This window comes from Cibotium barometz, chromosome 1 (assembly GCF_041138505.1).
Source record: "Cibotium barometz isolate CiBa-2024 chromosome 1, ASM4113850v1, whole genome shotgun sequence".
Lineage (NCBI taxonomy): Eukaryota > Viridiplantae > Streptophyta > Polypodiopsida > Cyatheales > Cibotiaceae > Cibotium > Cibotium barometz.
The window spans coordinates 21076630-21093246 of record NC_141046.1 but is presented as its reverse complement, the minus strand read 5'-3'; the positions used below and the strand labels follow the sequence as shown (position 1 = coordinate 21093246).

The window sequence follows — 16617 nt, the reverse complement described above, 5'->3', positions numbered from 1 at the left end:
AACATCTAAGCCATGTGCACGCTTCAAATGTTTGACCATCCTTGTGTGCTTTTCCATGCACATGTTTCTTTGTGGACACATCAGGGTGGCATGGCACTGCCTAACAATTTCCCCCAAGGAATAGCTTTATATAGGTTCTATATAGAGCTGTAAAGTAAACTTGTTAATTAATACACAAACTAGTGGTGGTACAAGGAAGATAACCCTAAACCCAATCACACAGTACCTTCTCTTCGTGTGGAAGGAGATTCCGCAAAAACAATCCTTTTTGTCGGGCATGTCGCCAGCTTGCCTTTCTGTGAGTGTCGGTGTGTGTCGCATGCTCCTTCCCCTTCCCTTTAGCCACTTGCAGTAAAAGGAATAATTGTCTTAGCCCCGTCGAAATCCCTGGTCCCTAATTCCTTAACTTATACAAGTAAACCTGAGCAATGGAGAGAGAGAGAGAGAGAGAGAGAGAGAGAGAGAGAGAGAGAGAGAGAGAGAGAGAGAGAGAGAGAGAGAGAGAGAGAGAGACCCAATTACATACATGTAACATCCATGACGGAGATAGAGAGGGAATGAAAGATTGAGAGAGAGGGGGGAGGGGGGGGAGAGAGAGAGAGAGAGAGAGAGGGGGGGGGTATCGAACCTTGCGTTGAACTATTTTTCATCTCGCTTTTGAAGGCTCTTCTTCATCGGGCAAGGCTTCTTTTCTGAGAGCCTCTTTTGCTAATTTTCCCCTCCTTTGAGTTGTTGCAACCTTCTCCTCCTGGATCTCAATGAGAACGGGCATAGTACTTACTGTGGGGGGTGTGCCCTCCATCGTTTGCAGCCCCCGTTCCTTTTCTCTTTCTTCCATCATCACCCTAATTCTCCTTTTTAGACTTCTCCACGTGTAGCACAAGCAAAACCCAACATCAAAGCCACTGTGGTATAGATAAACCCAGGCAAGGTCATACAGGTGAACCCGAGCATATACATGTAAAACTTGCATTGAATACTTACCGTGGGGGGTGTGCTCTCCGTCATTGCCGCCATGTTCCTTTTCTCTTTTCACTATCACCTGTCTCCTTGTTAGACTTCTCCACTTGCAGCACAAGCAGAACCCAACATCAAATCCACTATGTACAGGTAAACCCGGGCAAGGTCATATAGAGACGAGCATATATAAGTTAACCCGGGCACCGAATACTTACTGTGGGGGGTGTGCCCTTGGTCGTTTTACAGCCCCACGATTCCTTTTCTCTTTCCACCCATCATTGTCTAATTTTTTAAACTTCTCCACTTACAGTTTAAGCAGAACCCAACATCAAATCCAAACATATAGGTAAATCCACCATCATACAGAAAAATCTGAGCATCCACAGGTAAACCCGAGCATATACAGGTAAACTCGGGCATTGAATACCTACCGTGGGAGGTATGCCCTCCGTCGTTGCAACCCCTGCCATTCGTTTTCTCTTCCCACCACCACCACCATCACCGTCTAATTTTTTAAACTTCTCTGTAGGCAGCCCAAGCACAATCCAACATCAAATCCAAACATAAAGGTAAACCCGCCATCATAGAGAACAATGTGGGCATATACAAGTAAACCCAGGCCCCGAATACTTACTATGGGGGGTGTGCCCTCCGTCGTTACATCATCCGCTATTCATTTCTCTTTCCACCATCATTGTCTAATTTTTTAAAACTTCTCCACTTGCAGTCCAAGCAGAATCCAACATCAAATCCAAACATACAGTGGTCATATAGAAAAACCACGGCATCTGCATGTAAACCTCGGCATATACAAGAAGTAAACCCGGGCACCGAATACCTACTGTGGGGGGTGTGCCCTCCGTCGTTGCAGCCTCGTTTAAATTCTCTTTTTCCACCATCACCTGTCGCCTTTTTAGACTTCTCCACTTGCAGCACAAACAGAACCCAACATCAAATTCGCTATGTTACAGGTGAACCCGCGCGGTCATACAGAAAAACTTGGGCATATACAGGTAAACGTGGGTATATATTGGTCAAGGACATCGAATACCAACCGTGGGGGGTGTGCCCTCTGCCACCGTCATTGTCCCCACTTGTTTTCTCTTTTTTCCACCATCACTCGTTGCTTTTTTAGACTTCTCCACTTGCAGCACAATTGGAACCCAATATCAAATCTACAATGTATAGGCAAACCCGGGCACGAAGTACTTACCGTGGTTCTTTGGTCCGTTGTCATTGCAGACCTCATGCGTTTCCTATTGCCCGTTTCCACTTTTACCGAGGGGAGTAGGTCCTCTGTCAGCCGCTCCCAACACAACTATTCTCTTGTTAGGCTGACCCTTCTCCACAGTGACGCGTGGTGGCGGAGGCTTGCGAGGTGGCTGCCTAGGTTCCACCCTCTCTCCTTTTATCCTGCCTTGTAGCATCAGACAAAGTGCGTGCAAATTGCGGGGCTTGGGCGCACAAGGGGCGAAGAGCGCTGCTGCGTGTAGATTCCACAACAACCAAGCAATGTCGAGTACAGGCCGCTCAAAATAGTGATGCAAACGAAGTTCGCAAGCTAAATGAAAAGTATGACTGCCTTCCTTCATGCGCTAGGCTCTCTAAACCCACACACAAACGCTACGTGGAAGGCATTGGATTCAAACCTCGAGCAAAGGACTCGCACATGTGGGCTATGTGATCTCCTCATGCATGTAACCACCCTCGGTACTACACGTGGCATTTTGTATACTCACAGAAGTGACCGCCTCAGTTTTTGGACCTCACCGCCATTAGCAGAGTAGGCCTAGCCCCACTTTCCGACACCATCCCACTTTTTCTGACGAGCTCACCATGCCCAAGTTTACAAAGAACGATGCCACCTGCCACGTGTACGCTTTTTGCGATCTTGCCTCTTTTCGTGCCGCTCATCGCAGGCATTAAAGGCTACGTGGAGATAGTAGAGGGGCTCTACTCACCTTGGCTCCTCTAATTTTCTACAATGCGTCCTTCCTCTCCACCTTAGCAGCTCTTGCAGCGCCTCGCTTTCTACCACCCTCTTCTTCGACCCTCACCTCACCACCATTGGACTTCTCACAGGAGCCTCGAAGTTGCCACCACTACGTACTACGGTAGCTGCTCATGTAATCACGTGCGTGCGAGTGCCAGCTGGAAGCGGGTGAGATCCCACTGCCCAAACCAAAAGAACAAAGTGAGATCGACCCTGTAACACGCCCTTGAAATTGCCATGACCCATTTGATCTACCATGCAGGTACGGGAGGGTGGTTTACATCTTCTCCGAAAGGAGGAACATCAACTCCTGTCGGGCGGAGCTCAAGCTACTCAGACAGACAATACATTAACCGGACACTCCAACCCTCACAAAACCAAAGAACTAGAGAAGAGGGTACAAGTACCCCGATGCCAAGTTCCCACCGATCCCACACGACCTTATGGGAAAGCAAGGCGGCCCTATCTTCTACAATCTAAGTTTTGGAAGGACTGTGCCATGATACATCAGGGCCTCTTCCATCCACCTTTTGCTTGAGAAGGATCCAATGGCTCTTTGTAGGGGTCATGGTAGCACAAGAAGGATCCAATGGCTGTAGGGGTAATGGCAGCACAAGGAGGGTTGAAAAAATTGTACCTCACTTACTAGTTTATCCATATAGATGGTTGTTGACAGATTGCTTGTTGTTGATCACACCTTAGGTGGTGTTTAAGGGATGTACCTCACTTACTAGTTTATCGACGTCGATAGTTGTTGATGGACCACTTGTTATCGGTCACACCTTAGGTGGTGTTGATAGCTTCTCTTTCAGGTCATGTGCCAATTGGTTATATCTAATAATGGCAGTTGTGGTTATGGATTGCCTCGTTGGGTCTCAAGTTCTCGCATTAGGTAAAATTTGGACTCGAAAAAAAAGCCCTCTAAAAAGAACCATGTCATCACTTTGCTAGAGAAAAGGAGGCCATGATAAACTTTATGAATCTTATGTCAAAACCCCTACATGTGACATATTGTTAGAAAGCCCTTGAAAAGTAGATTCTAAATCTACCACCTCCTACCAGTTTGGAGATGATATGCTGAAGTTAGGTCTTTCCACTAAAAAGGTAGATTCTCCACTAAAAGAGTAGATCATAACCGTTGGAATATCTACCTTTTAGTGGGAAAGGCCTAACTTTAGCATATCAATTCCAAATTTGTAGGAGGTGGTAGATTGAGATCTACTTAGAAAGGCTTTCCAATGATATGTCATATGTGAGGGTTTTGATATAAGATTCATAAGGTTTCTTTTATTTCCCCAGGATGTCTGCGAAAATTAGTCCTAAATCAAAAATCAGGGAAACCTATGCAAGATGGAATCCTTGGAATGGATTGGCTCTGTAAGAATCAAGCTGATATTCATTGTCACAAAGGAATCATCTCTTTTAAATTTTGCCTAATGCTTCTGTTTCATCTTCTTCTTTCGGAATCACAAGCACATTCGAGTGTCTGCATGCTTACTTTTGTTTTATGCGGGTATCATGTCTTGTTGATTGCTTTTGGAGGTTTAAAAGAGTGATGTCATTGAGTTCTTCTTTTTGTGCATGGCCCCTACTAGTATAGTACATGAACATGTTCAACAATTCAAACTTTTATAACTCGAGCATCTTTAAGAGCTTTATGTAAGAGGACTCACTTATTAAATCTAGGTAGTAGTTCTATGATGAGCTAATTATGTAAGAGTTTTATGTATGAGGACTCACTTATTAACTCTAGGTAGTAGTCCTATTCGATGAACTAATTACAGCTATTGACAGCTTTGTGGTGAAAAAGGAAGAAGCAAAGGGAGAAAGTGACATCGAGTGTTGGTTCTCCAATTCCATAGACATCAGTAGTTGCTAACTTGAATGCCGTTTTTTCCAATATTTTGTCTCAAGGTGATAACTATGTTTTAACTTTGAATAATGTGAACATGAAATAAAGTTTTACCAACAAATGTATAATGTTTTGAGTTTATTTTTCAAAAGTGATAATTATGAGCACTTTTTTCATTTAACTATTTCCCAAAACACAAACTAGTATTTGGAATATATATAACCTTAAATTTTACAATGCCTCCATAAACCCTAGCCCTATGCTCATCAATCAACACCCTATCATGACTTCCCTTATAAACAACAACCACACAAGAAAATACACATACTCATGTTGTTGATGATCACTCAAACTCATGGATCCAAGCTTTATAGTCTAACATGTCCACTTATGTGAATGCTATTCTTGCCCATTCTCACATGATAAACCATTAAATGTGGATGCCATCAATTTTGTAGGAAAATGCAATGTGTAAGTGGGCACACATGTAAAGTTAATGTAGAGCCTTTCATGATTCTCATATGCAAATAATTTCCCTTTTTTCTATCATCTCTTTGAATCCAAAGTATTATATAATTTAACAAATCTAACAACAATACACAATGTGGAGTCCTTGGGAGATTATCTCAAAACCCTTTAAAGATTTTGACACAAATAATAAGAACATTAGAAAAATAATAAGCTTGAGGAGTATATTGAATAGTCTTGAAAATTGTGTATTGAATGGTGAAGAGTATCCAACATAAGGTTAAAGGATTGTTTTTTTTTGTCGTGAAGGAACATATACCCTTCATCTCATCTTTGGTAAAGAGAATTAAAATTTAAACTCAAAGCTTGGCAAATGTAGGCCTATACTCACATCATCATAAACACTTTACACAAAGTTGCATACTCAAAGCTTGGCAAATGTAGGCCTACACTCACATCATCATAGACACTTTACACAAAGTTGCATACGCAAAGCTTAATTTAACTCTACACTTAGATGAAAACATTTTAATCATAGATAGCTGAAAGGTAGATGCTTTAGCTACTTTATCTAGGGATAAGAAAGTGATGATCTTATAAATAGTGGTGATGTAAAAATTGAAGAAGAGTAGTTGAACTCAATGATGACATTATAAATTTTAGCCATGATTTGTATTGTGGTGTAGAATTTTTTGAAAACTACTATGCTCAATTCATAATTTGAATCATTGAACATTATTGGAATTGTGGAAGTACAGATTTTTTATTTTGTTGTATGAGAACTTGTACCCCAAATTTTGGGCCTCAAGGTCATATTTTTTGCTCATTTTGAAAATTTATTTACTTCTGAGTAAAGAGTTTATAAATTTTGCTTTAAAAACATTTATCTTTTAAGCGAATATTTTGAAGATGATGAATGTTTCTCCTCAATAGTTAACATTATCCATTTGATTTACAATGGTGCCGTCATAATTTTGTTGTTAATTGAACTTCTTCAGTGGGAACATTACTATTGTTATCAAATTGCTAAAAACCATCTAACAATATTATTGAAAGAAATCTTCAAGATTCATTGTAGGGAATTCAAAGGAAAAATGAGACCCTAAATCATCAAGCATCATGTTGCTTGGTACTTGCAATCAAAGTACCACTTTATTTGTCACCATCGTATCATTACTTTTCATAACTTGGGACTTCGAAAAGTTGGGTATGTCATGTGGGAAGGAGGTCCTCCTTTTTCACCTTAGATACACCAACCTAAATGAGGGTTCACCTTTTAAAATGCATTGAACTTGTAAAGGAATTTTACCTTTGGGTCAACGGCATGGAATAGTTATTGGGGGGTGAGAGGTCCTTGAGGGGGATGGTTGTACCACGACAACCATTGGGGGTGAGAGGACCTTAGAGGGGGTGGGACTATGGTTGTACCACAACAACCATTGGGGGTGAGAGGTCCCTCATGAGGGGGTGGGACTATGGTTGTTGTACCACAACGACCATTGGGGGTGAGAGGTCCCTCGAGGGGGGGGTGGGACTATGGTTGTACTAGAGAATATGAGAAGGTTGTCTTTATTGTATAAAGTTTGGTTAATGTTGGGTATGAAAGGCAGGGATGGGTGAATATAGTTGATGAGATACACTTGGGGGGTAATTTTGTGGGCAACGGAGTACCTATCCCCTTTTTAAGGGGTGGGGTCACCATATAGGGGTTGGCGGGCTCACATCCTTTGAGGATCGTTCTCGAGTGGGGGAGATAATAATAAGCCCCACCACAACGACGCCAGGAAGGGATGGTGTCGTACGCTTGTAATTTCGTACCCTTGAGAGAGAAGGCCGTCCAAGGGATCTGATGTTAAACGGTATGTACACATTTTTGTTAGGAAGCCCATGTGCCCCAGAGCACGCCTAGCACTTCTTCACGAGACGCATGTATAGGTTTTGCACGAACACCTTTGCGTCCGTCGATGCAAGGGCAGGACATATACATATTCATTCATACATACATACATACATACACTATTGGCCACAACTTCATGATTTAACATCATACCTCACCTAGCATAAAAAAGCGTTCACATTTTTCTTGTTTTCCTCCACTTATCTAAGGGTACTCCCCTCACCCGAGTCACAACCTTCAAATTGCATAGAAAGGGTTCCCATTGACCTTGTTTCCTTTAGACCCCCACTTGCCCAAGGATACTCCCAAAGATAACTCCCTCACAAGAGTCACAACCTTCAAATTCTAAGAATTTTTTAATCATCACCGAATGATTCTCTTGAACCTAACAAAAATAAAGGCCATGGAACTTAAAAGATGTGAAGCCATACATGTCTCTTCTTGCCATCGGTCTCTAGCTCAAATGGTAGCACCCTTGCCCACACAAGTGGCGGTATTCGAATCTATCTAATTTCTGTACCCTCTCTCGATTCAAAAAATAAAAAACAATTCTAACCTTGTCTTGAGGGCATTTCAAAGGTTAATTGCCAAAATCTCTTTTTCAAACTACTTTTAAATAAAATCTAGTCCATTCCACCAATGCTAAAAGATAAGGTCATCTCAAAAACCAATCCTATATATAAAAAGTAGATTGTAATCATGAGTTTCCAAAATGGCTCTTTAAAGACACAAAGGAGTTGCTAGATGTTACTTTGTAAGGAAAGGTATTGCACACATTCCATGTGAGAAAACTATCTTACCATGTGGATTTGGTCAATACCCAGGAAGTAACTCTTTTAGGTCAAAGCACAAGAGAATATTTTCCTAAATTAAAATAATAAACACTTAAAGTCTTGTGGCTAGCTTGATATATCAATTTTGATCTCTAAAAATTACGATGATAATAACAAGATATATATAACTGAAGGAGTGCATATATAAGACCATTTTTATATTTACTCTACTTATGGTCTAGTATCAAACATAACAAGTTCACTTCTTAATATTTTGAGTGTGTGTTTATTTCACAATAAGGTTGCTTTTATAGGTATGTGTTTTTATGCAAAATGAAATACATTTAGTAAACATAGATCTATATCATAAGATTCTTTGAAACTCAAATACATTTAGGAAACTTAGATCTATATCATAAGATTCTTACAACCAAGTCCTCCAATACCGTTCTCTCCTCACTATTAAAGTATTGAGTTTGTTTTATTTATGTCCATTGAAGGGTTTTCGCATTTGATCACCCTTTTTATAAACATAAGCTCCCTCTATAGCCTAAGGTTGAAGGATATTTTGCTACATCTTTCTAGTTTAAAGTATTGAAACTATTTTTTATTAGGATGGCAACGTCCAAGCAAAGATATTTCACATATGAATAATTGTTGATGAAGATGTGAAAAGAAAAAGATCATCTAATGTGCCAAACGATTGGTATTGATAATTTGAAATTTGGTATCTCTATTAATGCCACAACAGATCAATTATATATAACCTAGGATGAAACCTTGCGGATATCTTTGCTAGTAATACACCCAATTTTAGCAATGTAAAAAAATTGTTCAAATGAGAACACATAGAGAATATCATTGACAACATGCTACAAATAAGTGCAAGAGTATACAAACTCATTAACCGACATTAGATGGAATAGTATACAAACTCCACTTCTATTGGTTGTTCTAATATAAATTTTAGCTTGCTCTCTACTTAAGTGCTACAATATCTCATGCTTTTCTATGTCACGTGTACATGTAAAGGTTAAAATGTAAAAGAATGATATTAAAGGATTATAACTATCTACATTTCTCAAAACAATCATCTTTATAGATATTCTATAAAGCAATCATCTTTATAGATATTCTATAAGACAATCATCTTTAAGGATTATTACTATATCTATGTTTCTCAAAGTCGCTCATCTTTATAGATTTATTTTTTTAATGAATTATTATTCTATTATCTTAGACATTTTTCCTCTAGTAATGTTTAATGTTTCTCATATTTCTTGCCCATTATTAAAAGAAGTCAACAAACTATTATAATTTTCTTGAATCTGATTCATAGTGTGTCGTCCTAACATCAACATTGTCTCCATCTTAAAAGGTAAAGCCAACTTGATTAAGTTTCATAGGATGATTTGTTCTGCTTTTATCCCTTTCTAATGCAAGCTAACCTTGGCTTCTTATATGTGACCAATTACTTCACAATCAAAATCTCTCTCTCTCTCTCTCTCTCTCTCTCTCTCTTTGTGCTTATAAAATAGCCCTCTTCATGTGCACTATCTATATAGTCAAGAACAACTCCAAAGGATCACATTTAATGGGTCACCCAACATTGCTAACAAGCAAGCTGAAGAGTTAAAGAAGCCATGCAAGCAAGAGATGCATAACTCGATGCTACAACATACAACTTAGTGCAGCCAAAAAATACCTCCATGTAATGTGAAGCTGTTCTTTTATGAATTTGATTGTAATATGTGGCTTGGAGGCCATTAGCTCTTTTTGTCTCTAGTTATAGTATCTTATTTACAACATACCTATTTATGCAACTTCTTAAGAAAAAGATATCTAGGCCTGTCCTAAACCTTAACAAAACAAGACTTTAGATTTTATAAAGACCTTCTATTTTGATTACTAGTGCAACCAAATAGTCACTCATAATGGATTTTAATTCCTTCCTTGTTGTCAAGTGTAAGTATCAAGGCATATTCGTTAATAATAATAATTTTACATTTCTTAGAATATTTATTTTGTGATATTTTTCTTTATCTACATGCACACATCGCAAGTAGTTCTTCCCCTCACCTCTTTACAATGAAGCCCCTAATCGCACTTAATGAGAACTAAACCCAGGTCCTCTCCCCACAACTCCAATGCTCTATCAACATGAGCTACACGTTGAATGGAACCACTCTTGTCCCCTCAATGACTAAACCCAAGTCCTAGAGGCCCACAACTTCAATGCTTTATCCACTTGACCTACAAGTTGATGGTACAAAAGGGACCAATCTTGTCCCCTAAATCATGCATGTGATGTTGCTACCAAGTGTAAACAAGAGTTACCAAGCATTTCACCACTCAAATCATTTTAATTTGTTAAATCATCTTGTGTGGCATGTTGCACCACTATTTTTAATCTGTGCATCATTGAGCATAGTTACCTCATCTTTTGCAGCTGAAGATATAGTTGCATTTTGTTAGCAAAACCTTCTACTTAAGAATAGGGAATCAACCCTTTAATAAAATAGGAAATAATCCTTTCACAAAAGAAAAATTTACGAACCCACCTACACTTTACAATCTTAATATTTTTTATTGAAAATTTTCTAGTGGAGAATCAATTATATGGGGTGAAATGAAAATGGCTAGACATATCAGAGGACCAAATTAGAGATAGCCCAAATATGAAAAGGGTAGAAAGAACATACAAGGAAGATACTAGCATAGACATAATAATAAGTTTATATAAAATATGTTGTAGATAGGGATCATGATGTAGGAGAATTCTTTTGGCCAAGACTTAGGTCCATAAATATGAGAACAACAAATGTAGGTAGACGGAAAGGGTGGAATAAGCCTTTGAGATAGGGTCCTTTGCATGAAGGCTAGTAAAGAGGAGACCCAAACCACAATATGCTTTTGGTTGAAATTCTTACTCAACACAATCACATCCAAATGTCCACCTTTTTATACTTTTATACACTCAATCTACTTTCATTACTTCATATAGGATTAATGTTCAATCTCTTGTAGAATCATACATCAATGTTTGCCTTCAATTACAAAAAAAAATCTTCTTGTCAAAACCTAAAATATACCAACATAAAAGTATAGTATGTAGTGCCATCCAAGCAATGAAATTTAGAAGGAACCCCAATTATCTTACATACATACATACATAGTATGTTTTTGGCAACAAACTACATTATTTAACTCCACTAGAGTCCAGGTACCTTTATCTTCAATTAGTCTTCCCAGTAGCTATTGCTTTAATAAAAAAGAACCATATGACTATATATCTTTATTGCTGGTATTGTCAAATAAATGCCCTCATGAGCATAGCTTCATTACAATGGCTCTTTCATCATCTTGGGCGTCTCTCATATTAACTATGAACTACCTATGCTAAACTCAATTAGTAAGGAGCTCCACTCTAGGTGTTTACAAAATTTAAAATCTATCATAGCACGTAGTGCACTTCCTAGATTTCTGACCTAGGGTGAGGTACCGTTTCATTTAGAAGAGTTGAGTGTAGCCTTCGCCATGTCCGAGAGACCAACTACTAACAATGTAAAGGACATGAACTTCAAGTAGCCTATGCATGCCTTATGAACCTCCACAAGTTTGACGTTCTTGACTTGTAAATCTTAATAATTGATTTTCATTTCATTGCTTTTACTGTGTGGGTTCATGGACTCTTTTCTTCACAGGTGTTCTCTTAAACCATGCATGTAACTTTATTTTGAACCACCACTAGCAAAAAGCAATGTAGTGGTCAAACTAAGGAATACAATTTCAAGGTTTGTTGGCTCTAAGTTAAAGGTTCGTACAACTAGAAATATTAACTAGCTATTGCTTGTGTTGTTTATCTTATATCACTCATGCTGTTATCTAACCTCACTCACCCAAAAAAAAACATCATTAAAAAACATTTTAAAAAAATGAGTTCAGGCCTCACTGTCACCGTATTTGAAGAAGACAATGATGTAGACAAGGTTGTAGACCAATGGAACGTAGGTTACTTAAGAGATGAGAATGTCCTCAATAATTTAAAGTCCTTATATATGGTGACTTTGTAAGCCTTAAGCGCATTAAAAAAACCCATTTAAGGGTATAGATTGATTTCAGAGTTTGAGAGAGCACAGCATAGCATGTTTGTGAAAGCATGCTACTTTATAGATGTATATATATATATGTAGGTACGATGTGAGTTTTGGGAAGAGCAAAAAGAGATTGTCAAAGCCAGCTGTAGATTCCCAATCTTTTGAACGTGTACATAACATCAAACCTTTTTGCATGCAGGGCCCGGGAGCGGGTGCGCTTCTGAGCGGGAAAGGCCAACCTTTTGGGTGGGGTGGACGGAGGCTCTAAAATTTATCGCAAACTCCTCCCATGTGTGAGCACTGAGAGAGTTGATATTATAGGGGGCCACATGGGAAGGGAGCCCACTTGGTCCCGGCATCCGAGTTCAAGAGCAAATCGTTCTTTGTGCAGTGGGCTATAGTATAAAAACCATGTAACACAGCTCTCCGTAAGCAAGACACACACACACACACCAGTGTACAGCACAGTAAACATGGAAAAGGTCGAACGAAGCCCGAGTCTAAGGTATAGCCTTAGCTAAGCCCACATGTCTATATATATAGAGAGAGAAAGATATATATATATATATATGCTACGTGGTATCCACAACTTATCAAATGGAGATGAGGTCAGGTGGGCTAGAGGAGCCCAACGCACAAGTTGATTTCCCATTGCTCGAGGCGGCGGCGGAGGCGGCGGCGCCATTAGGAGGCAGAGACGCTGACGATGAGGTTTGGGAGGCAGCTTTAGCCTTCTTCTTGGGAACATCCGTGAGCATTTGAACCACCTCACGCATGGTTGGGCGTTGCATTGGCAGGTCCACGAGGCAGTGCAGAGACACCCGTAGCACCAGCATCACCTCCGCCATCACCGCCTCCCCACCAAAATCTACCCCCATTCTCGAGTCCAGCACCTCCAGCACCCCCTCCCTTGTCTGCACCTTCCGCCTCACCCACTGCGCTATATCCACCCCCTCCCCATACTCCGGCTCAAATGGACGCCTGCCCGTCAGAAGCTCCAGAAGCACAACCCCAAAGCTGTAAATGTCACTCTTCTCGTCCACCTTTAAAGTGTAAACGTACTCTGCAAATAACAAATTAAGGCACAACTAAGAATCACCACATTATAACATTATATATATAACCAAGTTTAAAAAATTTAACCCTGAGATCGGCTAAGGGCTTCTTGCTTGATGAGGCCGCATTACCTGGAGCTATGTAGCCATAAGATCCTGCCACAGAAGACATGGACTCCGGGTAATCCAAAACCTTTGCCAGGCCAAAATCCGCCACATGAGCTTCGTACTTCGAATCCAGCAAAATATTGTTGGACTTTACATCGCGATGCACGATGAGAGGGGAGCAATCATGATGTAGGTAACGCAGACCATATGCTGCTTCCACCGCAATCTTGTACCTCTTGGCCCAATCCAGCGAGCCACCTCTTGGCCCATGCAACATCTCGCCCAAGCTTCCATTGGGCATGTATTCATACACGAGAAGATTGGTCTCCCTACTCGAGCAGCATCCCAGAAGCCTCACTATGTTCCTGTGCCTTATTTTGCCCAACGTCTGTATTTCTGCAGAGAAGCCATGATCATCTGACCCACCGACGCCAACCTCAGAAGCTTTGCTGTAGGTCCCCGGCAATCTCTTCACGGCCACATAGCCGGACGGTGTAGCGCATTTGTAGACGGTGCCCGACCCCCCCTTGCCTATGATGTTATCATCTGTGAGACAAGAAAGCACATGATTTGCTGTGAAGTCCAACTTTTGATAAGCAGTTAGCTTCCATGGGCTGTCCAGTGTCTCTCTTCCAAGCAACGAACAGAAAGCGTGCCGATTGTAGAACACTCCCACCACAAATACTAATACAGTGAGAGATGAGATGGTGCCCACGATTACCCAGTACATGAGGGCTGGCTCGCTTTGCACCCTGTGCCGAAGCTGAGTAGAGGAATCTGCCGAGCTGCAGGGGATGAGCTGAGCCCCGCAGAGACCTGCGTTGCCTACAAACGAGCTCGCATTGAAGGTGGCAAACTGGCCTTGATCAGGGATTATCCCCGACAGATTGTTGAAGGAGAAATCGGCCGCTGTGAGCGTCTGCATTTGCTGGAAAGAGGAAGGTATGGCGCCCGACAAGTGATTCCTCGATAAGTTTAGGAAATCTAGTACCCCTAGGTTCTCAAGTTCGGCGGGAATCTCCCCCTCAAGCTCATTTCGGCTGAGATCCATATAGGTGAGATCCCCACACTTCCCCAATGCAGCCGGAATAGAGCCGCCCAGTGAGTTGCCACTGCAATCCAGCTTCGACAGACGCTTCAAGCTGCTCATCTCCGGCGGAATGCTTCCCGAAAGCGCATTGCCGGGTAACACCAGCGTTTGAAGGGAGGACAAGTTGCTGATGCTCCCCGGTATGGAACCGCTAAGCTGATTACCAGACAAATCTAGCCTTCCCAATTTGCTGTTAAAGGGAATGTTGTCGGGAATGCTTCCGTTGAGCTGATTCATGGGAGCCTCCACAATCTGCAGCAAAGGGAGCGCCAGCAATCCCGAAGGGATTGCACCCGATAACTGATTCTGGCCTAACCTGATGCGCGCTAGCTTGCTACAGCTACCTAAGCTCTCTGGAATGGGCCCTGTGAAGAAATTGTTGAAGAGAACCAGTCTCTGAAGGTTACCTCCAGAGCAAAGAAGGGGTGGGATGCGGCCGGTAAAGGAATTGGACGAGAGGTCTACAATCAAAAGCTTTCCATTCGAGCCAAGTTGCTGGGGCACAGAGCCAGTCATGTTGTTCTCCCACAGAGACAGGACTTCCAGGGAGGGGATGTCCCCAATGAGAGAGGGGATTTCGCCATGGATTTGATTGCGGAAGAGGTTAAGCAGCTCCAAGTTGATCAGATTGTTGAACTGCTGAGGAATGTGGCCAGAGAGTTGATTGTTAGAGAGATCGAGGGACCTCAAGTTCACCAAGCTGCCGAGCTCAGGCGGAATGGGGCCTGTGAGTGAGTTAATCTGGAGGAAGAGGGAGTCAAGCTTGGTGAGGTTTTGAAGGTAGGAGGGAATACTCCCGGTGAGCCCACAATCGGCCATATCCAATAGAACCAGCTCAGTGAGACGGCCAAGAGCAGAAGGAATTCCTCCGTCGAATACGTTGAAGTAACCCAGGTAAAGCTCCTGCAGGAGGGCGAGGTTGCCCAGCTCCACGGGAATTCTTCCCGTTAAGGAGTTACCTGAGAGGGCCAAGTAGGTGAGGCTCTGCAGAGCACCATACTGAGGCGGAATGGAACCAACGAAGTAGTTGCCTCCCAGGTGGAGATGGCGCATCCAGGTGAGCTTGCTGATTTGCAAAGGAAGCGGCCCTGTAAAATTGTTGTTGTAGGCGTCCAGTACTTCTAGGGAGACAAGGTTGCTCAAGTTCTGAGCCGGGAAGTGGTCGCCCAGAAAATTGTTAGAGATGTTAAAGAAGCGAAGGCTGTAGCCTATGTCGCAAAGATTCGAGGGGAGCCTACCGGTTAGATTGTTCACAGCAAGAGAGAGGTTCACCAGGTTATGTAACCGCCCAATTTCGGGTGCGATAGAGCCTGAAAGGTTCATGTTAGAGAGGTCTAAAGACTCTACCACCACCGGCGATGAACCCCAGCTTGGTGTGCTAGACATGTTGCAATGCACGCCATTCCATTGGCAAGGGGTGCGGCTGTAGTTGACGGCCCCATCGTCTTGAAGTACTACCACCCAGTCATTCAAATGCCCCTCTGGATCCAGTAAGCTCTGCTTGATTGCTATCAGAGCGTTTATTTCATCATCGATAGGAGCAGAGGCCGGGCAGTGACAGAGGAAGGCTAAGATCACGAGCAAGGAGAAGACCAAGATGGTGAAACAAGAAGCAGCCATTCTCTCTCTCTCTCTCTCTCTCTTTTGGGGCAGTCAGCTCAATTGAGTCACAATACAAGCCAGATTTTATGTGAAGGAATGGGGCAAACACAATGTGAAGGAATGGGGCAAACACAAGGCTAAGAAGAGAGACGAATTTGAACAAGTAACTTGTGTTGCATCAATGCATGGCTAACATTGAAAGAAAGAACTTCGAAGGAGGAGGGAAGGTAGAGAAAAGGTGAGAGCCTAGGCGAATCCTCAATACTTCATCCCTTGGGGAGATACTAAATACATATATTCTACTAGAGCAGACCCACCTTATGCATCCATCCATGCCTATGCTGCCTGGAGAAATGACCTCCCACCGGTTCTCATCGTCTTTCCCCTTTACACCACGACTTCCGTTGCAAGTACTCGCAAAAGATTCTAATAGGACGCTACACATGCGTTTATCGTGTCAGCATACGACGTGGCAGAGCTTCCGCGATTTCTCATTTTTACACCTGCTCTCATAAATCGCCTAGAATTTCACACGCAAGCAATGGGCCCTGAACGATTGGGTTTAACCCCTAACTGAACGAGGCTTTCTTTCACTTCCATGGTTTATTTACTACAGGGCCCTATAGTACGTGGCATGGTGGACGGGTAACGGGGGGTGGGCGGTAGCCTGCAGGTGGTAGGAGAGAAGTAGGCCGTGCCATTTTTCATTTTATATTGCCATA

The 16617-nt window shown here is 41.9% G+C and overlaps 1 protein-coding gene across 1 annotated transcript; it reads right to left on the bottom strand.

Annotated features, from left to right (window-relative positions):
• Positions 1-12170: 12170 nt before the first annotated feature.
• On the bottom strand, positions 12171-16250 carry LOC147641720 (uncharacterized). Its single transcript, XM_086798923.1, has 2 exons — positions 13228-16250; positions 12171-13103 (listed from the first exon to the last, which is right to left on the bottom strand). The coding sequence occupies exons 1-2, from the start codon at positions 15911-15913 to the stop codon at positions 12634-12636; spliced, it is 3156 nt and encodes a 1051-aa protein (XP_086655049.1). The 5' UTR covers positions 15914-16250; the 3' UTR covers positions 12171-12633.
• Positions 16251-16617: the final 367 nt, after the last annotated feature.

Bases quoted from the DNA above. Each gene is read 5' to 3' on its own strand.
- LOC147641720 (XM_086798923.1), bottom strand. From the start codon at position 15,913: ATGGCTGCTTCTTGTTTCACCATCTTGGTCTTCTCCTTGCTCGTGATC. The intron at 13,104-13,227 runs GTAATGCGGCCT...TGTTATTTGCAG, and splicing joins TTATGGCTACATAGCTCCAG to AGTACGTTTACACTTTAAAG.